This window comes from Phoenix dactylifera, chromosome 6 (assembly GCF_009389715.1).
Source record: "Phoenix dactylifera cultivar Barhee BC4 chromosome 6, palm_55x_up_171113_PBpolish2nd_filt_p, whole genome shotgun sequence".
NCBI lineage: Eukaryota > Viridiplantae > Streptophyta > Magnoliopsida > Arecales > Arecaceae > Phoenix > Phoenix dactylifera.
In genome coordinates, this window is record NC_052397.1 from 9,514,625 (window position 1) to 9,540,640 (window position 26,016).

At 38.0% G+C, this 26,016-nt stretch overlaps 1 protein-coding gene across 1 annotated transcript; it reads left to right on the forward strand.

Annotated features, from left to right (window-relative positions):
• Positions 1-1,269: 1,269 nt before the first annotated feature.
• LOC120111042 (F-box protein At4g02760-like) lies at positions 1,270-25,258 on the forward strand. Its single transcript, XM_039127368.1, has 12 exons — positions 1,270-1,676; positions 6,868-7,043; positions 17,915-18,109; positions 18,195-18,305; positions 23,224-23,309; positions 23,390-23,511; positions 23,904-23,968; positions 24,084-24,156; positions 24,274-24,336; positions 24,455-24,519; positions 24,595-24,669; positions 24,796-25,258. The coding sequence occupies exons 1-12, from the start codon at positions 1,332-1,334 to the stop codon at positions 25,016-25,018; spliced, it is 1,599 nt and encodes a 532-aa protein (XP_038983296.1). The 5' UTR covers positions 1,270-1,331; the 3' UTR covers positions 25,019-25,258.
• Positions 25,259-26,016: the final 758 nt, after the last annotated feature.

Genomic DNA, 26,016 nt, shown 5'->3' on the forward strand with positions numbered 1-26,016 from the left:
TTTCCACGCTTCCAACGGCAAAAGGATTCTTCCGGGTTTTAAAGTTTATCATTGTTATATTTGCTTATTTAGAGCTTTCCAATCTTTTGTAAAACTCTTTCAATATCGTGCTTGTTCCAGTCAAGGGACTTGGAACAAGGGAAAGGCGTCCCAAGCCTAGGTGAAATTGGGGGTTATAGGGTTTGTTGTTAGCCCGGTGTAAAACAACGAGTTGGGTAGTGCACTCGCAAAACTACCGGACTGTAATCTTGGATTATAGTGGAAATTCCCAAAGGTGCTTTGGGGAGTGGATGTAGGAGCAGTGGAAGCTCCGAACCACTATAAAACCGTGTGTTTGCGATTGGTTGTTTTCATACCTCTATCTTTGCTTTAGTTCATTCATTTGTGCGTTTTACCTTTTAAATAGTCAAAAAGTTTTAAAACACCCAATTCACCCCCCTCTTGGGTGACCATCTCTGGGCAACAGGATCGAATCCTAAAATTGGACCTGAATCATTTTCTGGATTAGGTCTGGGTTTATCGAACGGACCCGATCCGATCCGAATGAACCCGAAAAGAGAGAGAGAGAGAGGGAAAAAAGCAAAAGAGAGTTTTTTTGTGTGTGTAGGTCGTGGCACTATTGGTCCGCCAGAATTCTCTCTCAATCTATTACACTGTTGATATCTCTGGTTTCTCGGTAGCTAGCTTTTTTTTTTCCTTCTGTTTTTTGGTTTTTGTTTTTTTAACTTCTGCAGGGAGGAAGCGAGGGAACACTGAACTGAATATGGGTCATGTGCCAGTTTTCTACAATGGAATTGGATTTTGGAAGAAGGTCTGGGATTTTTTGTGTCCTCGTGAGAGAGGAGCTGGGAGACACCAAGTTCCGTCCAACCAGTCATATAGGCAAAAAATAGTGTGATATGAAATTTGGCTTGTAGACCGACTTAGTTAGTAAGTCATGGGTCATCTGTTCTGACTGGAGGTCAATTGTAAGTCTTTCAAGTGATGGGTCACCCAGCACCTCATAATTATGATATAGCTAAATTAGATTTGCCCAGATTCTTTTCCAAAAGCATAAAAAAAAAGGACCGAATTTGGATCCCAACCCGATCCGATTCGGATCCAGATCTGATCCGAATCCAATTCGGACCCGATCCGATTTGATGTCGAATCGGATCAAATCTGGATCTAAAATTAGGTTCCGAACAAAAAAAAAAAAAAAGGGGATCGGATCGGGTCATCCAGGACCCGACCCAATCCGACCAATTTGCACCCCTACCTACGTGCGACGCGATCTGCGAAGCGATCGCTCTCCCTCTTCCACCCTTGCCCTTCTCCACCGCTTGTCGGTCATGGACGCTTTCCTCCTCTCATCCTCCTCCTCCTCCTCCGTCCTCAAGCGTCCCTGCCCCCGCGACCCCCTCGCAGCCAGCGGCACTAGGGTTCCGTCGGACCCCGCTGCCATGGACTGCCTCCTGGAGGCCTTCCTCTCCCTCTCGGACCCCTCCCTCGCTCTCGATCTCTCCCTCGAGCGCCTCCTCGGCTCCCGGGTCCAGGAGTCGGATAAGGACCGTGCCATCGAGGGCGCCATCCGGGTAGGATCGGCCCTCCTGGAGGCCGCCAAGAGATCCGATCGGAAGCGCTCCTCCAAGCACAACTCGGCCTCCTGGCCTCTTCCCCCCGATCTCACCATCAAAGTACTCTATCTTTCGTCATTCTCTTTTGTTTCTTAAGTCCATCCACTTTTTGTCATAATTATCTCTTTCAGATACACCTTTAATTCAATGTGTGCGGATTGTTGTTCTATTGATAAATGCAATTAGAGCGATGAATATATATGGTTTGGGGAAGATGCATGTAATGGGTTTTGTAAAGGTTGTGACTGTTTTATGATTATATTATCAGCTAGTTTATTGTGGTTGCTAAATTTATGTTGTTTATGTTCTAGGTTAAGTTGTTAAAGTATGGATCAAACAAGCAACAAATGGTTCATTGTGACTGATAAATTTTTCTTTCTTCCTCTTTTCCTCTCTGACATGGATTTCTTGTTTTTCAATTCAAGTTGATGCATGTCCTTGGATGCCTCTGTTTCAGAAGATGCAAAATGAACTAATTACAAACCTGTTTAACGATAGATAGCCTGCTCTAGGTTTTATGCTATCTCCGATCCATAGAATTTGAGTATTGATTTTAGGTATTACATTAATGTTTAATACATTTTCATGCATATTGTGAAAAATATCTTTACACGTTTTGTTTGTGCTTTAGTTCATCAATGGAACTTTTGTTATGTGGCACCATGTAATATGCCTTCAGTTATGAAGGTTGCAAAATTCGCGGTAGTCTCATTTAGTCATAATTTAAATTTCTCAGTCATCAGAAATCAGATCATGATGTTTACTTATTATACTTTAAGCAACTTACGATCTTCATTGCAATTGCTGTCTCCTTTTCGATCAGTTTACAGAATACTAAAATAAATGTTTACATATAGAAATACTAATTGTTGCTTCCATATTTTCCATATCATAGTTTTTTCATGTTGCTTAAGATTTTTAGTACCATGTTTTGGCTCCTCTAGGGGTGGTGAATCCATGAGATTGGAGGGATTTAGTAGAGGCGGTACCCAAGTGCAAAAATAATGAAGATCCACATAGCTGAAGCAATAAAATCTATGCTATATTAGGGGCATAGTCTTGAATTTTAGAAATATTCTAGAAAGATCTCTAAATTATCAACTTCCATTCCTAGAATGCTGCATAAATGGCCTCTTGTCTTTGCATAGATTTTTGCTTTCCTGATCTTTTTCACATGGGATGGTATACAACTTCTTTACTACTTGAAAAATTCTTAAAAGTAATATTGTTTATCCCCCTTTGACGTATCTCTCTTGCATGCAATATCTCTCAATCACATGTACCTTCATCATCTCAATTCCCTAATTAATATCAACTATTATGATAAGGATTGGAAAAATATACAATATGTTACCTTCAACTTTACTTGAGAAACACTTTACCCCCCAAAATTGTAAAAGTTTTTAATTAACACCCCAAAATATTTTTCTATATTAATGTGGTCTAGCTGTTCATCTAGCTTTTGATGTCGTTAATGGACTGGCTTGAAAAATGAAAACACCCTTAATATTAATGATATAATGTAATATAAAAAATAGTGAAAAAATCCACTCTAGTTACCGAGAAATCCATTCCCATGCCTTTGCCTCGATCAACTGCTTCCAAACCTTCCTTGCGACCTAGATCATGTTTGGCCTCCTCCTCGCATCTGCCACCATTCAACGCAGTGCCACCTTGATCAACTTTTCTTCGCAACCTCCATTAGGAACGAGTCTTGTAACCTTTGGTCCGCCCACCCGGTCACTCTCCTATAGTGCTGCCAGGATTTTTAAGGTATCATGTTAGTGATCTCTCATGGGGCGGGAGATCTCTCTTCATCGTTGTCCGAATATTCGTCATCCATCACGAACTCTCCTATCCTCACCTCACCTTCGGTGGTGCCATAGTTGCGGACTAGTGTTAGATCTTCGTACCCAGCATCAAGAGCATGAACTCTGGCTTCGGCTTTGGGATCGTTAGGTTCATCTGTGAGAAGGTGGAGGAACGAGAGATGAAGACTGATGAGAAGATAGAGATGTCGTAAGTGGTGACAGCCATGATCTTTTTATTGGAGGAACTGTTTGGCGGCCTTCATCATGAGCCACTTCTTGTCATCCTTCGAGAGGGCAGCGAGGATGCCAAAGTTCTGCTTCCGAGAGGCTCTTGCACCTGGCACGAGAGAGCATGATATTGGCTAGGGTGAGGGTTAGGGATGGTGGTAGTGGGGGAGAGATTCCAAGCGGTTGAGGATGGATGAGGGGGGTGGCCCCGGTCCGGAAGGTGTTGTCCTTGTGGAGCTCATCCTCCCTATTGGTGGTGGGGATATTGATTGCAATGGGGGGGCGGGATGAAGTGGTTGAGGAAGTGGTCCATGCCGAGGGACTGCTGGTGATGGAAGCTCTCCATGGGGAGGGTGGTGGTGGTGCGCAACACCATTGCAGTGGGTTACTGGCTGTCACAGAGGCAGTTGATTGGTGCTCTGCCATGAGAGAGAGAGAGAGAGTAGTGGGGGAGGAGGAGAAGGGGAAAGGGGATTAAGTAGGAGTGGAGGATATTTCGTCAAAGCACAATTTTTAAGTTATCATGTGATGATCATGCGATAACATGTGATGCATCCTCATGGAGATGGATGGATGACACAGAAAATTATTTTTGAGGGCTAAGGAAAGTTGTAAGATTTTGGGACCAAAGTGTTTTTGGGGAAAAGTTGGAGGGGTGTACTGTATTTTTCCCTTAAAGATTTAATTTTGCTGTAAATTAAATTAACAATGCTGCATATTATGATCAACTTACTATTCTAATTAAGTAGTAGAAATGTCTTGTACCATGGACATATATGATGACAAATGAGTTAATGATATGCCTCTCATGGGAAGTCTTAAACTGCCCAGATTTCTTTCTAATGGCTTCACAAACCCATTACTCTGGCAATCGAGTATCAATCAGTTTGATAGCTGTGTATTATTCTCTCTCTCCCACCCAATTGATAGGATTACTTTCTTCCCATCTCTATCACTTATTCCCAACCATTCCCCTACCTGCCTCTCACATGGTTTCACCCTCTCATCAAGCTCTTATTGTTCAGCATGCTTGGGAATACAAACCTATGCTTGGTGGTAAATCTTGTACCGATTAAAATACATTTCACAGTTTCTCTATATTGTATGTGCATTAATTTATTTGCTTTTAGCATACTCATGCTTATATCCTTCTAGAATTCTTTAGTTCCTGGGTGTTATATTCAATTAAATTGCATAATGTGACACCTTAGCAATTGATTGCATTGAATGCCACACTCCATTACTACCATATTTCTTTTCTTTTAAATGCTCTCATTACATATTCATATACATATACATACATACATACATATGTATGTATGTGTGTGTGTGTGTGTGTATATAAAATGTATGTGTGAACGGACATACATTATATGTATTTACGTGTGAATCTATTATTGTTGCATATGTAGATTCATGTTTGTATACTTACATGTATATAGTTGTAATATGTATATGTGCATGTGCATACCAATGGGTGCTCCACAGTGCTTCATGACTCCAGGGCATGTGCTAGCTGGGCATAGCTCCCTATCTTCCTTGGGGAGGTCCTGATTTCGACTTGGAATGGTGGGATTCCACTGCATTTATCAAAATGGGAGAAAGGATACTGGCCTTGTGTCTTTCTTGAATGTCATGCTAACATGCAGTTGCAAAATTCAGATAGGAAATGCTCACCATCATTTATAAATTTTCCACTGAAAATGGTTGAGTTTAATTCATTTGTTTACTTATAAACTACAAATTATCTCAAAGTCACATGTTCTTGAAATCAATTCGCTTGGTGTGTACTTGATGCATGGGAAAAATAACATTGAACACATTGTCAATGCTGGTCCAATTTCTGGATGAAAATAGTGAAGGGTTGGCATTACTTTGTTAGCTAGTTATTAACCGATGCTAAAATTATTAAACACTATATACATCAACCAGCGGTAGGCCTTATCTAGATAAGGGTGTAGAAAGCCAACCCCAAATAGTAAGGACAAGGCTTGATGTTGTGGCTATGATAGGTTTATTAGATGGTTTGAACTTTGAACTATGACTACTTTACATACTTTCTACTTTTCTCTCTAAAGAGCATGCCTAGAGAGAGAAGCTTTGTATAGTGCTCAAATTCAGCCTGGCCCTCAATACTTTTCAGGCAGGAAACCATTCTTTTCCTTTTCTTATCTGTTGCTGGATATTGGATCTCCACTCTTTAATCCTTCTTCCCTCGAGAAAAGAAGGCATTGAGACCGTTGATTGAGTACAATTTCAAGCCCTAGTGAGTGGAGATCAAGGGTTGAAGGCTAGGGGCAGCTTTTGGTTTCATGATGGCACTATGGCTTAAATAAAACACTTCTGTGATGATGATGAATGGAAATTTTGTGATTTAAGCACCTTTCTTCAGCATGGCATGTGGGTTTGGAGAGGTTGACATACCCCTGGGCCATGTCACATGATTATGTGAAAGATTTTGGTTGTAACTTGTAATTGATGGGCCAGACAAGCCTTGCTTTGGATGACTTAGGCCAGTGGGGCTATTGCTACCCTTGTGGATTTAAGCCTATCCCAGTAGCTGCATCGATCTATAGCCTAAGAGAACAATGAAGCCATGAGTAGGTCTCTATGATTATTCTGTTTGGCTGCATTTTATCAATAAAAAATCAAAGTAAAAATGGTGAAATTTGTTGATTATTGAATTGTGTCATGTTATGTGTTTTAGCACCAAGCTTTGCCTTGGATATTAATTCAAGTGTTGAGCTGTTCATTGTCAATTATAATTTTTTTCTCTACCTTCCTCTCCCTCCTTTTTATGTATTTTATATTAAATATATAACTTAATTTTGCTTCCATGCCACCGTTCTGCTTTCTGTTTGTTGCTAATTTGCATCATACTATTTGTTGTGTGCATCTTGTGATTTCTTGTGCACTATTTGCTTTGATTTCTTGCATTTTTTCAAGGTTGCTCGTTTATTCCTTTCATTTTTTTTTCTTTTATATATGCTGTTCAAATTTTTTTTATTAAATTGTTCTGCCGTTAGATTAATCTATGAACTCCACTTAAGTGCTTTTTTAAAATTTTTTAATAAGATGTGTAATTCTATAATTATGTTTTCTTGCAATGAAGAGTATCATGAGTAAAATTGTTAATTATACTATCTACTTGTCCTTTCTGTTGGTTCTCATAATCGTTGATGGCAATGTACTAACAAATTTGAATTCTGAAGGTTTTCTCTATGCTAGACACACAGAGTCTGTGCCATGCTGCAGCTGCTTGTTCTATGTTCCACAAGTGTGCAACAGATCCATTATGCTATGCTAACATTGACTTAACAGTGCCAGTACCGAAGGTTAATAACATGATTGTGTCTACAATGATACAACGGGCAGGAAAAAACCTTCAGTGAGTATATTTCTACTTTATATTTGATAAAGGATTTTTTTATTTAAAATTTTGGCCTTTTGGTGGACTGTTTGTCATAATGCATTTTATTCTAAAATACTGGAAGATAATTTTTATTCTTTGATTGATCATTGGTTAATGCATGATATACCAGCAAGCTATCTGCCTGAAAATTAAAGCTGTACTGGGTTAAGTAAAAGATAAAAGCTCATTACTTTACTGGTGTAAACTCCATTTTATGACATGGACACTTAGGTGGCATGTTAGATCTCTTTATCCATCACATCATACTTCCTGCTGTCTGACAATGATGCCATATTTATGCAGCTTTATGGAAGTCCACTCCACAAAACTCAGAAGTATCTAGAGTGGTGATGAAAATGAGATTCGTCCATTATACTTCTGGTGTCAGGAGTGTTAATTAGCATATTTTGCTGGCTACATATACCAATGAGCATTTCCCCAAATTCCTGTTTATGGTTAACTTGACAAAGATTTCTGTTGACATTTAACTCATATATGATCAGGGATGAATATAATTGCTAATGAGATTCATTTCACAAGTTAAGAGTCCTATCGGGAAGTTGAGATGTTGGTCCCTAGCCAAATATGCTTCCCCCATGCAAACCATTATTAAAGAATATGCTAAGCTGGTGTTGTTGTTTGCTAGTTTAATAAAATAAAGCTGGTTATGAATAAAAACATTGCAGTGCAATAACTATAAAGAATATGCCTTGTTACCATGCACATAATAATTGCACATTATCCTATAGCAGTAATGGGGAAGCAATAGGTTAGAGAAATTTTTGCATTCCGATAGTTATTGATGACGATAGATTGGAAACCTGGGTTGCTTAAATTAAAGGCAGTTCTTGAGCTTGTATAATTATTTGAGGGTCACCCGTTTCACTAGTGTCACCAAACATATTTTGTGGCTCAATGGAATGCTTTTTTCATGGCTGGTAACAAAGTTTAAAAGCATTGTTATGTTATCCATATCTCCAAGTTATGATTGGAGGTTGTTTAATAAAAGTATCATTTCCTTAGGTATTTTATCTTATTTACCCTTGTGGGTGACAACCATTTCCTAGTTTTTAGGTATCATTCAGGTATTCAAATTTTATTTTGTTTTTGTCAAAGAATCAAATCAATTTGCTTGTCTGTCCATTTGTTTTGATTGTTACCAATAAGTGCTTGGCCATTGTCACCTATAGGGGGCTGTTTGTTTGCCTGCAATTCAACTACATGCAATTCAAATACAAGCTGCGGTTGGAAATGTAGCTGCAAAATTTGTTTCTGTTTGACTGTTTGTAATTGAAACTGCAAATGCAATTGTAGCTTCTTGGTTGTATGATGTTAAAAGAGATATGATAACCTTGCAAATTATTTGATAAGATTACCTCCTTGGGAACAGTGAACTATTTACTTTTGTTATTATAGTATAACAATCATCATTGTTTTTACCTACAACAAAAAGTAGTAATGTTATTAAATTATATTGGATTATTATAACAATAATTACTATAATAATTGTATCAGTATATAATAATTTGATATTATAGTAATTAGTTATATTGTTATAATGCTGAATATATTTATAATATGTGTTGTTATTAATAACTAATAATTATTGTATGGGTTTTTTAGATATCCCTAAAATCTTTCATATTTGCATGTTGGTTCTTGTCTTCTTTTGTATTTGTAATTTAATCCTAAAAATCTTGCAACTTATTGCTTATGCATTCCTAAGTTAACTAGATGATAATGAATATTCTGCTTATATTCTCCTCACAGTGTTAAATCCATATCATCTTGGCATTTTTATGTCTAGCCCCCATGCTTAATCAACCCCTTAACCTGTCCCCTTCTTTGGGTAACTCTTAACTAAGGCTGCAAATGGGTCGGGTTGACCCGTGACCCGACCCGACCCGACCCGACCCTACCCGATCTGTTTTGGAGGACCTGTGGGGTCGGGTTGGGTCTTAAAATTGGACCCGTTCCATTTTCGGATCGGGTCTGGGTTTATTAGAATATAGACCTGACCCGACTCATTTGAAATATGGATAATTTTGGGTTTTCAATCCTATGACTCGCTCCGACCGGATCCGAATGTGTAAAATTATTTGGGCCCGCGGGCCGCAGTTTGCGGGGGTGCAAACAAGTTCTGTTAAGGCTCGACCCAAGCTCTGTGTCTAGGCCAATGTCATTGACCACTGTCTCAACAAATTAATGGATAAACTTAAGTAGGCGTCCCTTGTGCAACAATGCTCTATTTTGATGACCATGTCAGAGAGGATGTTGCAGCCTTTGTCTTTTGTGACCAAGAGATTTCTCTTCTTTGTTGTCTTTCTGTCCATCGTCCTCTTGGTTTCTCTTGCTTCACTCTTCTAATGGCCAGCAATGGTTACCTCATACCTGAATCAGTTCATATGCTAGTGCTTGCCAATAAGACATCAGAGCTCCATACTCGATTCAGGGATCATAGCACTCATCATCTTGACTTATTGCCTCCTCCTATGATATGTCGAATCGGTGTTCGACGAAATTCCAATTCTAAGAAGGATGCGAGGGTCTTAGGTGAAGGAAAAAGGAAACGATGTGACTCAAATCAGAATTTGCTCAAGGTTTATATGTACGACTTGCCTCGTGAGTTTCATTCTGGACTGTTGGGTTGGAAGGGTAGAAAAAATCAGATATGGCCAGATGTTTGTAATCGTACCCGACCTACCCGGGTGCCTTAAATTTGCAGCTCAATGCCAAATACTGGCTTACATTGGATCTTCTCTCTTCGAATTCTCCAAGTGTCGTTAGGCCTTGCTCGGCAATTAGAGTGATGGGTTCAAGCCATGCATATGCAATCTTTGTGCCGTTCTCATCATTGAGCTACAATAGACATTCTGAGCTCCATGGGAAGGGAAAGGTTGGTCAGAATAAGCTTTTGCAGAATGAATTGGTGGACTACTTGATGAGCTGAGAGGAGTGGAGGAGAGCGGGTGGAAAGGATCATGTGATTGTAGCCCATCATCCGAACAACATGTTGGAGGCTCGGAGGAAGCTTGGGTTGGCTATGTTGCTGCTCGCAGATTTCGGGAGATACCCGGTTGAGGTTGCGAATCTCAAGAAAGATGTCATTGCTCCTTACATGCATGTGGTGCCTTCAGTCGGCAATGATTCAGCCCCATTTGAAGACCGCCCTATATTGGCCTATTTCCAATAGCAATCCTTAGGAAAGATGTAAGTTTTTTTGCAATAAAGGGAAGAGAAAAGCCATGGATGGGTTGACCCAAAGCAGATCTAACCCGAACCCGAATTTTTTGGGTTGGGTTTGGGTTATACATGGACCCAACCTGACCCGAGTGACTCGGGTCAAAAATTGTAGCGGTGGATCCGACCAGACCTGACTGGATCTTTTATTCGGTTGGTTCTGGGTTCAAAATTAGGATCCGAATAAGGAACCGAGTTGGGTCGGGGTCACTCATGACTTGATCGGACCTGACCCATTTGGACCCCTACTCTTAACCTCTCCCCTTTACCGTTGTTCTCTAGCAACCAAATCCTGAACTAGAAGAGGGTAAAGTGAGTGAGAAGAGGTTAATCTTGAGCCTCATTTGCTATTAAATTAGAAACATTTTTGTCCTTATATAATCCTAGTTGACCAGTGTTCCATCAACAAACACTAGTGGAAGGACCGATTGATGCAAGTGGAGAAGTTCACAAGGATTTTTATAGGAACATGAAAATATAGGGAATAATGTACAAATATGGATGATTGTAGGGGCTAATTTGTATAAAATGCCCTATTATGTAATAGTTTATAGCATGGTCTACCGTACCGGTCGGTACGGGCCGGTACATACCGATATCGATCCTACCGGTACGGTACAACTATATATTTCGGTACTGAACCGTACCGGCCCAAACTGACCAGTCCGTACCGGCTCCAAATTTTTTTTTTTGGTTTTAGCCCCATCAGTATAGTACCGGTTTGGCTCGGTTTGGTTCGGCACCGTACCGGTGCCGATGCCCACCGGTACGTCGGTATAGTCGGTACCGCGTACCTTGGAACTTTATAGTATAATTATGACTCTTACTGTAATATTATATATAGATTATATAAGAATCATTATGGTACAATAATAGTGACTAAATAAGTATATTATGGTCACAGTAATAATCTTTATATAAAGATATTTAAAATATTATAAAAATAGTTATTATTTAATATACTCTTTTTATTATAGTATAATAATTATGATATTTTTATAATTTAAGAGAAATAGTATTATTATTATTAAATTTTAGTTGGGTTATTATAGTGATAATTATGTTTATAATATATAATATTATGATAACTAGTAAATGTTATTTAATATAATTACAATAATTTTTACATTATATAGATTTTAATAAGAATCATTATGATGCAATTAATTAAATAAGTATATTATGATCATAAATGTTAAATAAGATCATAACAATACTTATTATGGTAATATATTTATTATATTACATAATATATTATTTTTATAATTTTCATAAAAAAATGTTGATGTCATAAAATCATTATTGTATTATAGTACTTATATCATTATAAAGAATTTGATATTGGAATAATTTGATATCATTGTTCCCTTATATTTTTTTTACAATATGTATCATTTTAAATTTTTAATAACTAATAATTATTTTATAATAGAAATTATTAAATAATTATGATCTTATATTGTTGATAGATGGTAATAAGGATAACAATGATACAAGAATAATGATTATATAAGTATATTAGTATCATAATAATAATAGGTATATTATTCTTGTCATAAGAATAATTATTATAGAAAGATACTATTATAACATTAATTTGATATTATAATAAATATGTATACTAAAACAATGAAGTTACATAGAATAATATACTTATTAGAATATTTAAATATATTGACTTTTTGAATATATAGTTTGAAATTTTAATTGTTGGAAAGTGATGAAGTGACTCTTTTGAGGGCTGCTTCCAATTGCAATAAATCTTGTAATTGGAACTATGGCCAATTATGTCTGCAGTTCAAACACAAGATTTGGGTCCTTTTTTGTGGTTCAAATGCAACCTGCAACACTTGCAGGCATCCAAATAGTTGTTCTAGATACCTGCAATTTAACTGCAGCATTTGCGACTGCAACTTGCTCGACTGTATGCAAACAAAAGCCTCTAAATACTTTTAAAGTTTTTCCTGTTGTCAGTGAGTAGCTCAGGGGAGAGACAATTCATGTTAAACCAAGATCTCTTATGATGAGATATGATTAGTAACCAATATATATATATATTTTTTCTTTTTAACTTTTTAATAAGCTAAAAAATGTTATTCACTTATTTGAGCATCCTGTGCAAGGAATTTGTAATTTCAATTGCTACATGTTAAGTAAAAATAATTTGTATATATGTATGCCTGTACATCTATGCTAAAATGTATATGTGCATGCATGTGAAGCTGCATGATGATATTCATGGTTGTATGCAAGGTTCGTTGAACCGGTATCGGGATCCGTATCGGTCGGCGCCCGGTACGGTTTGGTACTAGTTCGGTACCGTACCGAACCGGTATCGGTAGGGCGTGCCGGTTCATAGACTGGCACCTATTTTTTTGGAGTTTTCAAAAAAAAAATTAATTGGTAATCACTTCTTTTGAATTTAATTTATGAATTTAATTCTAATTTGTTATTTTTTTGATATTTTTTGTCATCATCAACAAAAGTACTATGGATCAGATCTATATATTTGAGCTCCACTTCTGAATGCACTTCAGTCTCAACCTCAGATTGTAGTGAACATACATAAGGTTGTTAAGGCACTTCTGTGTCAAATGATTCTTCTGCTTGCTGTGGGTGGGGATGAAGGTGGACTAGTTGCGCTTACAACCACTCGAAGAGACCGTTTAGAAGAGGATCCGGATAGCTATCCACTTAAGATTTTTCGCGGACAACCCAAAATGAATCCAACATTTAGTTGCAAAAATATTAAAGAAAATTACGTATAAGATAGTACCATATTAATAACCATTTAATGCTAGATAAATATTTTTTTGATGTGTAAGATATCTAGATTCATACTTTTCTTACTTACGACAATTGCTGATACTCCAAAGCTGTCGCTGCCTTTTTTAAATATTTTGGTATGTGAAAAAATCATGTTGTACTATGTTAATAATAGAAGATACCAGTTAACTTACACATGTCACTTAAGTTAACTTATCTATCCTAGGCGTATTAGGGCCGCGATTTCTGGATCTGGCTTCATCTTGTAAATCACATTATGGAGAGCGGCCAAAGTTCGTCGTCCACATCAATTTCAGGTACATTGTACTAGAACCGAGGGTTCAGGTAGTATACTGTATATAAAATTCGTTATTGTCTTAGTAAAATTATACAAGTATAGGAGCAGTTTAATTTTTAATGTTCTTGTTTACTTGCTAGATGCAAGTTCCTACCCATCTGGTAGTCCCACCGCTGCTCAATGATGTCGATGTACTCCTGGACATGCATCGGATCTGCCTCGATGATCTTATTCTTTTCTCTCTCCATGTGATACAGGAAGTCCATCTGAGGGTACCTCTCGCTATTTACGGCCTGAAGCTCTTTATACAATAGTTTGATAGCTTTCACTATAGTAGTGGCCCGTTGCTAGAATGTCTGCCTTGTCACCAAGTCCTCGACATTGCTTCCTTCAGTGTCAGCCCTCGTATATCTACTTGCCTGCCACTCGGGACTAACAAACATTTAACGTAGGGCTGCTTTCTTCTCAAGAAGGAAATCAAGTGCAACGCAGTTCGTAGCAAATCGTATGACTTCTGGTCTTAAGATCTTTTTTCCTGCATGCTTCCTCATTGGTGAAAGGACCCACGTATGATTGGTGATGGTTTGGGTTGTCTCCACTGTTTGCTGCATTTTATGAATCTTCATAAGGTCCATCAACATGAGGTTGATATAATGTGCAGCACATGGGGTCTAAAAAATATGTGGTCGTTCCATCAAAATTTTTCCGGCGGCCTTATATTGTAGCCTATTATCAGCGATGACTTGCATGACATTTGTCTCTCCTACCTGATCAATTATCTCCTCCATCAGTTTGAGGATGTACGCGGCGTTGTGCACTTGATCAAAAGCATCAATCGACTTGTAGAAGAAAGCCTTCGTATCACAGTTTGTCTGGCAAATTAATGATGCTCCGCCTAGTAGGACCGGTATAACTATCACACATCACAACCAATTATACGTGGGCCACTTGCTCTTGTAGGAAGTAATCCATTTCTCTAGCTTCTTATTACTGTCAGGAAGCTCATCGTAGATATCTTTTGGGCCAGAAGGATCTACACCGGGACCAGCAGCCTGTATGACGGAAATGGCAGATCTATAGTACGTATTGTCTGCAATATTGCTAGGATGTGGCTGAAGTGGAATCAGGATCCAATAGCTCGCCGCATATCCTTCTTATCCTTTTTCAGCATTGAGTCAACCCTCTGCTGCTTCGAATCTCCAAAAAATATGGTTGTTGTTCCATCAAAATTTTTCCGGCGGCCTTATATTGTGGCCCATTGTCAGTGATGACTTGCATGATATTCTCCTTTTCTACCTGATCAATTATCTCCTCTATCAGTTTGAGGATGTACGCGACGTTGTGCACTCGTTCAAAAGTATCAATTAACTTGTAGAAGAAAGTCTTCATATCACAGTTTGTCAGAAAATTAATGATGCTCCACCTAGTAGGACTGGTTCAACTATCACACATTACAACCAGTCATATATGGGCCGCTTGATCTTGTAGGAGGCAATCCATTTTTCTAGCTTCTTATTACTGTCAAGAAGCTCACCGTAGATGTCTTTTGGGCCAGAAGGATCTATATCGGGACCGGCAATCTGTATGGCGGAAATGGCAAACCTGTAGTACGTATTGTCTGCAACATTGCTAGGATGTGGCTGAAGTGGAATCAGGATTCAATAACTCGCTGCATATCCTTCTTATTCTTCTTCAACATCGAGTCAACTCTTTGCTGCTTCGATTCTCTGTTGGGAAAGGCATGTAGATCTAAATCATTGATTGTTGCTGCTGATGGAATCTCTCTAGATGACTTCTTTCTATTATCAAAAATCGCCAACAAAGATGCAATCCAGCCACCGCCTTTGCTGATGGCCTCTCTGACTGAGGTGGTCCTCCTAAACTTTGGATCTGGCTTGTTGCTCGCAAAATCGAAGCCTGATTCGTAGTACGAGGTCCTAAATCGAGCCTTATGCTTGGCCACCTCATTCTGCTCCCACTGATGATGCAGGCTCGTCTGCATGGCAACTTAGAGTTGTGCCTCGTCATCTAGAGCGGATGCATCCTTTGACTCTCCGGAGTCATACGAAGGTGGCTCTGCTGCTCGACGGTCCACCTCCGCTTTCTTCTCGGCAACCCTTTTTCACTGTTCTAAAATAAGCGAAGTACTTCATCAACTGCCGAACCTCCTATGAGCATTTTTGGCACATAAATACGTCGAGGTAACCACTTCTTTAATCTGGTTATCCGTCCTTCCTTGAACTCTGTGTTGCATCAATTGCACTTTCAATGGTGCCAGTTCAAGAGTATTTGCCCATGATTCCGGCCAATGTCACACTCTGGGTCATTTTTGCTTGATAGCTCAATTTCTGTAAGTTTATCAAGTACGTCAGTTTATCAATTATTTAAAAATATCAAAATTAATTTTTGACAAGAATAATATTTTTATCTTTAAACATCAGATTTTTCTAATAAATAATCCTATTTTTTCTTATTTATTTATATATTTTTAATAGTTTTTAAATTTAAAAATATATTTAAATATTATAAATTCAAAAAAATATGATTTCTACCTCAGAAATTACTTCTGAATTATGTAATACGTACTATTATTTTTTCATAATTTTTGATATTATTTATATATTTTAAATTATTTTTAAATTTAAAAAATAAATTTTAAATATTAATATTTAAAAATTAATTTTAGCTCAGATCATGTAGAATCCAACAATAGATGCTACATATATTTTTAATTTTTAAAAAATTTATATCATTCAAAAATTAAAAATTTTTATGTCAGCGTGTAGATTGTCCATAGATCTACAACATATAAAAAAATCAAGTCCAAATTTAAAATTTTGGCCTGATTTTCCTTTATTTTGCAATTTTTGAGTTATTTTTTGAAGCCCTCCCCCCAAAAAGGAGGAAATGAGGTAGGAGAGAGGAAGCACACCTTATTTATCCTTGGATATTTCTTTAGATAGCCTGAATCAGTATTATTTTGAAATATTTAAGAAGGGGAAGCGACCAAGAGTTTTCAAAATGCTGTTGAAATCGATGCTTTAAAAAGCATCAGGTAGACTGCTACAGTGTCAACCCGATTTGAAACCGAGTTCACACTGAGTCTGCACCGAACCGACCGGTTTTGGCCGGTTCCGACTGGTTCAGGCACTTATTGGCTAGTTTCGGTCAGTAAGTGACCAGTTCCGGCTGGTTTTGTATGGGTTCCGGCCGATATGGAACCGGAACTGAAAGTAATAGCCGAACTTACCCGGTTCCACACCGGATCGGTTTGGCACTGCCCGAACCAGGTAGTTCGGCAGTACTTGGTTGTATGGTTTTGAGGAAAACATGGTTTGTTTTAGGAACTCACTACATGAATAAATAGCGTTCCTTCTGGGTAGCCATAGAGGGCAGTCTGGTTATTTTGAAGAGCTAGTGCAAAAAATTACATCAAATGAACTCCTGAGCCAGTAATGTTATGCATTTCTCTAGGTTTACAAAGTATATATGTTCTATTGTCCTTCTTTATGATCGGTAACTTGACCATATTTAATTTAGCTTTTGTATGCTGCATCTTGTACTGGTAGCTGGATTGCTGCAACTCTGATCTGCAAACATATAGCTTTGTAAGTTGTTGTGTTCAAATCAACAATTATTTTGGAAGAAGATGATGGGAGGGTTTAGACAAGGAAGTTAAGCTGGCTTTATATTTTAGATATTCATTTAGTGCATTTTAAAATTTCAAACTTATAAGTAGATTGGAATTCAGACAGCAAGTATAATCATTGTTTTCTGATATTTAATCAAATATAAAAGCATTAAGTATGCTGCAAGAAATATGGTGACGAAAAATGAAAGGAGAGAAGATAAGAAGCAAAGAATAAGAGAAGAAAGAATGAGAAAGAAAGAAAAGGATAGCTGTCAGAAGAAATGCCAATTGAAACTCAAATATGTGAGAATTGAATAGCCTATTCTGCTTTTTATCCAATGTACAAAAAGGATTTAGAGTTGAAATATATACAATCCACATTGTGGTGAAACACAACCTTGATTGATTTCCCAATCTAATGACCTCAAAATTTGAGATATTCCTAAATAGATGTACCTGCTGATAAGACTAGATTGTAATGGGAGCTCAGTATTTTAGGGCTATAATAAAACTATCATGATTTGGTTCTATGAGAATCTTTAAGGTGTTTTAACTTTTCCTCTTCTGCTGCATGTTTCTTAACCATCCTTATTCTTACATGAGTATTGCTCTACATTGTAGAATTTTCCATTATCATCCAGACTTTATTATCTTCCTTGAATATCTTTTCTCAAAATCAGTTATAATTTGTAAAAAGTTATCAGAAGAATCATTCAACACGTCTGAAACCAAATACTTTCAGTCGTACCGTATCCTGCTTCTGCTTGATGGAGAACATTGATTCTTATTTCAGTTGTCCCTTGTGTATAACTGTAAATGAAATTCATTAGTATATTTATGAAGATGCTTTCTTATTTGTTGCATATATGTTTTTTTTCAATTCACTCTTTCTATTCATTTCTCTAAAATTAGGTCACTCAAGCTTGGTATGCGACCTAGCCCAACTTCAACAGCAGAGCTTTCTCAACCAATGTCCAATCCTATTAAAAATCCCATAGATACATTTGGTCTTCCATGGAATGACAAGAGACCTAGGCCAAGGAGGGAGTCATCTGTTCTTACCCGGTCCTGTCTGCTGGCTTTAAGTGTGGATGGTGGTGCTTCTGGGTACGGCAGGATTGGCATGTGGCTGCTATTTTTTTTAGAACTTCATTTTTTTTTTTGGTTGATGTTTACACTTACATGTTTGAAGGGCTCTCCTGAGGAGGCTGCACCTGTACAATATTGATAAGATGGATAATTCTGCACTTTGCACAGCATTGGCAGCCTGTCAGTCTCTCCTTGATCTGGAACTCATTGGTTTGTAAGTACCGCTATTCTTATGTCTACATCTTAATAAAGGTGATTTCTAGTCAGTTTTACATTTTAGATTCTTAAACAAAGAATTGAAGATCTGCTCTTTTTGAATGGAGAGAGCCACAATTAAGTGTAGGTTTCATATTACTTCTCAAGAAAAGTTTAGGTTTATGTTTATGTGCATTTCGTCCACACCTACCATGTTACTTAATTTAAAGGTACTGAATTGTGAAGTTCTTTTCAGAAAATTAGTGACCATGAATAGTTGGTCATCTGCAAAATGCATGTAGGTATATATCATGCTAATTTATTTGAGGCTACATAGTTTCTGTTTAGAGCAAGGAATACAGAGTCATCACGAACCACCCAGTTCGGATTGTTTCAAGCCGTATCGGTGGCGGATTGGGATGGTTCTGGCATTCAAAACGAGAAATCGACAAAGGAGGAGGAGAGAGAGAAGGAAAGAGAGGAAAAGAGAGAGAAAGAGGGGGATGAAGGGAGAGAGATGGAGGGTGGCGAATGGCCGACAGAGGCCGTTTGAGGGTCGCAGAGGGCCGGGGAGGGGTCCGAAGGGCTAAAGAAGGGGCTCCATCTGGGACTCCTGTTTTGAACGAAATAGGGTTTAGATTGTAGAGCTGCTCCTCCAGCCTCTCACGCCCCTCCTTGGCTCTCCGACGGCCTCTACCAGCCGTCCGCCCCCTCTCCCTCTCTTCCGTTCTTCCTTTCCCCCACCTCTGCCGTGTCGGGCCGTGCTCTACCGGCCTTCTTACTCTCACTCTCCCCCGCTTCTTCCCCCTCCCTCACCCTCTCCCTCCCCCCTCTGTCTTTTCCTCTCGCCCATTCTCCCTCTCCCTCATACTCTCTGCTGCGTTGGTACGAGCCCGGCATAGAACAACATGAGGGCATATTGAACTATGCTACCGGCCAACTGGTAGGAGCCCTGCTATCAGCACAACGATCCTTGGTTTAGTGTATTTTGGTGTATTAGCGACTATAAGAGTTGATCATCTGCCACATACTGTGTCCTTGCTTGATTTAGAATTTCTGTTCTAAGCACTTTCTTCTAACCAATCAACATCTTTAGATTACATAATGGATATGGTTGCTTAGCCAGTATATTTACATAAGAAAATCATGAGCTTGATGCATTTTTCAAGTTATGATTTAAGTATTGGTCTCTATCATACGCTACTATTTGATATCTATTTCACTATATTGATACCATATGATAATTCAAGGGTATGTATTGTGAACCATTTTCTGTCGTGCACTATATTAGTTGTTCTATTGTAGGGCATACTTGTTAGTTGTTACTTTTCTTTTTGTAAGGGTATGAACTTCAAACTCGTATTCTTCATGATGCTTGAATAAATTAAATTCTTATCATACCAATTCATTTTCCACTCTCTTTTAGTCCAAAACTGATTTCAGATGTTTTATTTAAAGATTCAGATTCCTTGATTTTGTTGTTTTATTATTGATAGGTAGGTTATAATGGTTAAAATAGAGATTAATATTTCAAAATGGTGTGCTAATTCATTGAACTACATCTCTGGCACATGTGCCATCTAATTGATTTTTTATATGCTAAATAATGTTAATTGATTTAAAAATAAGCATTCTTTGCTTAAATAGATGAAGTATATTTTATTCAGAGTTCTCTAACCCTCCTCTCCAAATTTCTCTTCTTCAAGTGTAGATGCCAACTCGGACTGATCTAACACACTAAATATAAAGAATTTTCCGGTATTCTAGCTGCTTGGCCTTGTATTCCTATTAGTTAATTTAAATTTGGATTCCAATTCAGGTTTGGGATGACTGAATCTGCTAAGGGAGGATTAAAATAACATGCATATTGTGATTTCACCAGTCAAGAGCCTACATAGTACAAGTGTCATGCCATAACACGCTAAAACATGGCTTGTATTATCCAGGAAAGACAAGCTAGTTTGTGAAAATATGCACAGTTGGCATGCTAAGTTACAATATACAATTAATATAAACAAATTTAATTGTTTTATGCTAGCTCGCAGATGTATACCAAATAATTATACAGAGCATTTCAAATAGATACTAAATATTTTACTATTTAATAAAGTTATAAATCATAAATAATCCGTGAGTTCTATGGTTGGGTAGTTTCAAAAAATTTTCTATGCATGCTAACAAGAGATATTTATATTCAATTCGAGCTCACAATTCATCAACAAAGAATTTGGGAATAGGTAACTATGTTATACTTTACCAACATATTTTAGGTTTTGCATACAAACTGCCACTTTTGTGTAAATCTTACTAGCAATAGTACTATAAGAAACTTAAATGCTATTGGTTACCTCAGTTTGTAATATTTGGCATATCTAGGAAAAGGATTTTTCATCATTATAATGTCTAATATCTGGATTGGGCTTTCAGATTCTTTTTTCTTTAATAATAAATTAATGAGAGTTTCTAATTTTCTGCAATAGAGATAACTGCTTAAAATGTGAAAGAAGCTTGCAAACAAATATTGCTATCATGCTATGCATCTGCCTGTACAACTAAACGTTACTTTGACATATATTAATGCAGTCTAGTCTAGAAAGGGGAAGCATAAAAGAATGCACCTGTTTACCCTATGTATTACTTTTTGGCCTGTTATGCATTATAGACTTGCATGTTAAAAATGCATAACCATAACCATGACCATCTAGCCATTTCCGAACTATTTGTGGTTGGATCTATATTCTCCAAGTATTCCTATTTAGGGCTACCTCTAATATTATTCCAAAGCTTCACCATATCCTTAAAACCTTCATCTCCGTTATCTTAGATCTTCCTCTAACTCTTTATACCAGAGCCTTCTCGGATCTTTGTTGTACTCATCCGTACTATTTAGATCAATTCCTCATCACTTTGTCCTTAATTTGGTACAACTCTTACAACCCCTCATACACACACATACATCTATTTTAAGATTTTAATATTTTCATTTTTGCTACACTCAACTTGTTTTAGCAAACTCTCTTTATTCTCTTGTACTACAATCTCTACAACATTGTAGGCCTCGTTGTTGTTCTATAAAGCACCTCTCCGCTTATCTAACCAGCTCTAATTCTATTACATATATCTCCATCTATCTCCCCATTATTTTGTATAATAGACCCGAAATAATGAAAGATCATTTTGTGGCATCTCTTGTCCATCAATCTTCATCGAGATTGAGGAAGGTGGAATCGTTCTGAATCGTCTGGTTTGAAGCATATCGAGCCATATCGACGGCAGATCCGGATGGTTCCAACAATGAAATTGAGAAACCAACGAAGGAGGGGGAGAGGAAGAAGGAAAGAGAGGAAAAGAGAAGAGGGAGAAGGAGGAAGAGAGAGGGAGGGTGGTTGATAGCCGGTGGAGGGCCGAGGAGCTGCATATAGGGGCGGAGGAGGGCTCCGCCTCCGGTTTTCTTGTTTCATTCGAAACAAGAGTCCCAAAGGGGGGGCTTTTTAATTTTGAAAATTTTAAGTGGAGCTGGCAACCCTCTTGCCGACTTCACTTAATTTTTGCAAAATAAAAAAAAGCTTATTTTGAAAAGCTTAAGTGAAGTCGACAAGGGATGGACGTCCGCCAACCTCCTCTCTCCCTTCGTCTCCATCTCCCTCCCTCCCCCTCTCTCTTTTTCTCTCTCCCGTTGTCCCTCTCACCCGCCCTCTCTATCGTGTTGGGACGCGCTCCGCCGGCCTCCGTTGGTCTTCTCCCTCTCTCTCCTCTTTTTCCTCTCCCTCTCCCTCCACCCCTCTCTCTCTCTCTCTTCCTCTCTCGTTCTCCCTCTTTCCCGCCCTCTCTGCTATTTTGGTACCAGCCCGACATGGAACGACATGGCGGCATACCGAACCGTGCCGCTTGGCAACTGGTCCAGACCCTGGTATCGGCACGGTGACCCTTGATCGGGATGGTATCCTCATTTCTATTCTCACTAACTTACATTGTTCTACTAATTTTTAAACCCTTATCTTTTGAAGTTTTCTTTGATAAGTTTAATTTAGTATTTCATGTAGTCCTCTCTTCATCAATCAACACTTATATCTCATTTGCAAAGACACCATGTACATCTTTTTTGAATAGTAGCAGTGTATTTATCCTTAAATATGCAGAAAAAATATGAGCTCAGTGTTGATTCTTGATGCAAGTCATCAAATACATATTTGACACGGTATAGATAAGCACTTTACTTCTTGTTCCTAATACAATATGGCTAGCATGGATACATTTACTATGTGATATAGATATAAGGTGCCTGTACAAGTAATATTCTGAAACATAAATATGAAGTCACCGGGGTTATACATCTAACTTTATCAATACATACATTTGTATTATATATTTATATCATAAGTTTCCTTGAGTCAATCGGCAGAAGAGAGATGCACTAAGATTCCATGTTAGACACTGACACAAATACCCATGTCTGCAAGAGTAATCTAAGCTTCCTGACTACCATCATGAACCTTCCTTTCCTCAGAAAAAATTCAAAGCTGCCCATTCAAAATTCCTAAACAAATGCAAACGAACTCAATAGTGAGAGAGTCCCAATTATTTCAGTTGCTGAAGTCTTGTGTGGGTTGGGGGGGGGGGGGGGGGATGGGGCGCAGGGGTGGGCGAGCCAGATTTTGGATGTGCTTCCTCTCATCTTAGTTCGGGCGAGCCAGATTTTGGATGTGCTTCCTCTCATCTTAGTTCTTAACCTGAGCTAGGTTCACTGTATGTATGAATAGATAGAGAGTACCCTTTTTTTCTTTTTTTTTTTTAATTTTGTAAATTTGTAATGTCAATTTCTGGCTTTGTTATAATAGGTTTACGTTGTTGCTGTAGATTGCTTTTACCTTGCTTTGCAGTCTGTTTTTGAAAGAGCATATTTGCACGGAAGTTCTTTGACATGAATGTCTGAACAGACATGTTGAGCTGAGGCGAACATTGGATGCAGTCAGCACACATTGTCACTCCATAGAGCGTTTGTTCTTTGAGTCTTCTGATACTGGTATGCTACATTCCTGGTTATCTCGCCTCTCTCTCTCTCTACACCCCACTTGTACATCCATAAAATTTCTGTATAATCAGGCAGAGATGATAGTCTGAAATCCCCAACTTGCATCAATCTGGTAAATGGCTGTCCTAATTTGACAACATTAGCCCTCAGGGGATTCAAGCTTCATGATCATAAAGTCCGTATGCTGGTTAAGGTATCATTTTTTTATCATAAAGTCTGTTTATTTTTTCCTTTTGTCCTTTTATTTATTGCTTTTGATTTAAGGGCACCCGGTTTTATATTTTGACTTTCTTTTTTCCTTTTGGCCAAGAAGAACCTATTCTACTAGCTAGGCATTCTATATATGGCTGTCAAGTTATGGTTGGAATTGCACATAGCTGTTGGTACTGACCAAACAATTTATTTATTTTCTAGTATATTCTACTTATGTCCGTATTCAATCATATTTAGCTTGATTATTCTGAGATTTTGCTTGCAAGAATCACTAATCTGAGTTGGACTCTTCAATAGAATACAACATTCTGAACTGGATTGTTGATTTTTGAATTTAAGAATATCTTTGCACAGTGACATTTTCTTTTGTAGGGATTTCGCTATCTCAAATTTGTTGATTTTTCAACATCTTATTCAATCACAGGCATGTTTTTAAGGTATGAATTCTTTTACTGCAATTTGAGCCTTTTCACTTGGGATATCCTAAGTTATGCTTCTCTTGTTCCTAAGTTTCTTTTTCTTGAGCTGTATTTCACAATTTCAGTTGTTTAGGAACCTTGCCAATGGCACAAATCCCGTTGCATTGGAGGTCTTGATTTTACGTGACTGTTTGCATCTCAAAGAGGTGATGATCTCGGAACACCAGATGATTCATACCCTCTACCATTTTGTTGATATTTTTTCTTATGGACGTGTACCAGAATATATATTTGGACGTTTTATATACTATTTTTTTATGCAGGTTGAAGTTTCCCGGTTCTTATCTGCTGTGCTTGATGGAGACCTCAAAACCCTCAGATATTTGGTAGGCAGCTAGATAATCACTTGGGCTTCCAATAAATGGAAAAAACTTCCTGCAAATTTGATAGATATTTGTTTAGTCTAGCATGTAATTGCTGTTGTTCTTGGACTTCTTTGAACAGGACATTTCGAATAAGGATGGCCTTTCTGCTAATAATGACTGGAACTATCGGTGCTATAACCCAAGGTAGCAGTGTGCCACTTGTGAATTTCTTTGAAAATCTTACTTTCTAGCTAATTCTTTTATTTTTCACTGGTGCAGTGCTATTCCAATTTCACGAGTTTTAAAGGACAGACCTGATATTTGTTTAATTGCCAATTTTCCCCCAGAAGGGAGGTCTCTCTCTCTCTCTCTCTCTCTCTCTCTCTCTCTCTCTCACGTGCTGTCTGGTGATTACTTTTTATCATGCAAGGAATTGTTTTTGGCGATCTTAGTTACAAGTTTTTTTCATGCATTTTGCAGCTTCATTGATATTGAAAACTTTAGTGACAGTGAAATAAGCAGCAGCACAAGCTTTCAGATGATGGCTGCTGCTGTATTTGGTTCTTATTCTACAAGCTCATCTGACAGCAGCTATAGCAGTGATCCAGGGAGCGGTAATGAGGATGTCCATGATGTGAATGATGTGAGCTTCGCATTCTATGGTGCAGATAGCTATGATGAAATGGAGTTTCAATTGGCTTAGCAAGAGGTCAGATGGGTCAATGCAAGATGATACAGACTCATCCATCTGAATGCTACACCCCACCCTCTCCTCGTTAGTTGAATTAGTTTTAAACTAATGGAAGGTGATGCTACATTGCATTGAATGAATTTGTATATGCCATGGAAGTTTGATACTGATTTCATTGGACTATTTGTGCACCTTAAATTAAGCAAAACCATAATAGTCTTAGTCTAAAAAAGTTTTACAATTGGCTGTCAACCTAAATTCAACCCTCTGCCTTTCTTATTCGTGCTTAGGACTTTTTCATGATAGTGTTTCAAAGCATGCAAGACAAAGGATTTTAACAATGGTGCTGGTCACTTATCGGTATCATAGGTACCATGGTATGAATTGCAACAACATAGGGCATGAGATGGCAGCTATCGGATCAAATGAGCCAAAAAGAAGGTACACCAAGCAGTATGAGCAGGTTGTTTTAGATAGACCACCTAGGCCATCTCACACGCCTCGGTAACCCCACTATCCAGGCCACTTGACTACTTAGATTGGTGCCAAGGTTGGTCCTTCGCCGCTTTTTGATTGTTTATCACGAGTTGGGTTCCTATTTTTTTATTATTTATGACTATAAATTACAACCACGTTTCTTGATGGATACAGTAAATTTTTTCGCTATTTATTAATGCATATGTTTAGTGCATATTTATTCACTATTTGTTATTCACTGTTATGTAAATCAACTTTATGTATCTACAGTAACTTGATTATACAAGGCTATCATCTAAGTTTTTAGGATTTTTTTTAGGTCACTCCAGGCATCCACCTGGCTGTCTAGGCATTTATAGCCCAAACGGTTCAATGAGGTTCGACTTAGGACTGCCTAGCTGTTTTGACGCTAGATTTGGCCTCTATTTCCTCGTCATTTTGGCCCTCCTGGCTCACCTAAAAGTTTGACCAAGCATGTACGAGGACAATGATGATGGCAGGATAAATTTTTAGAATACTTGATGCATCAGAGG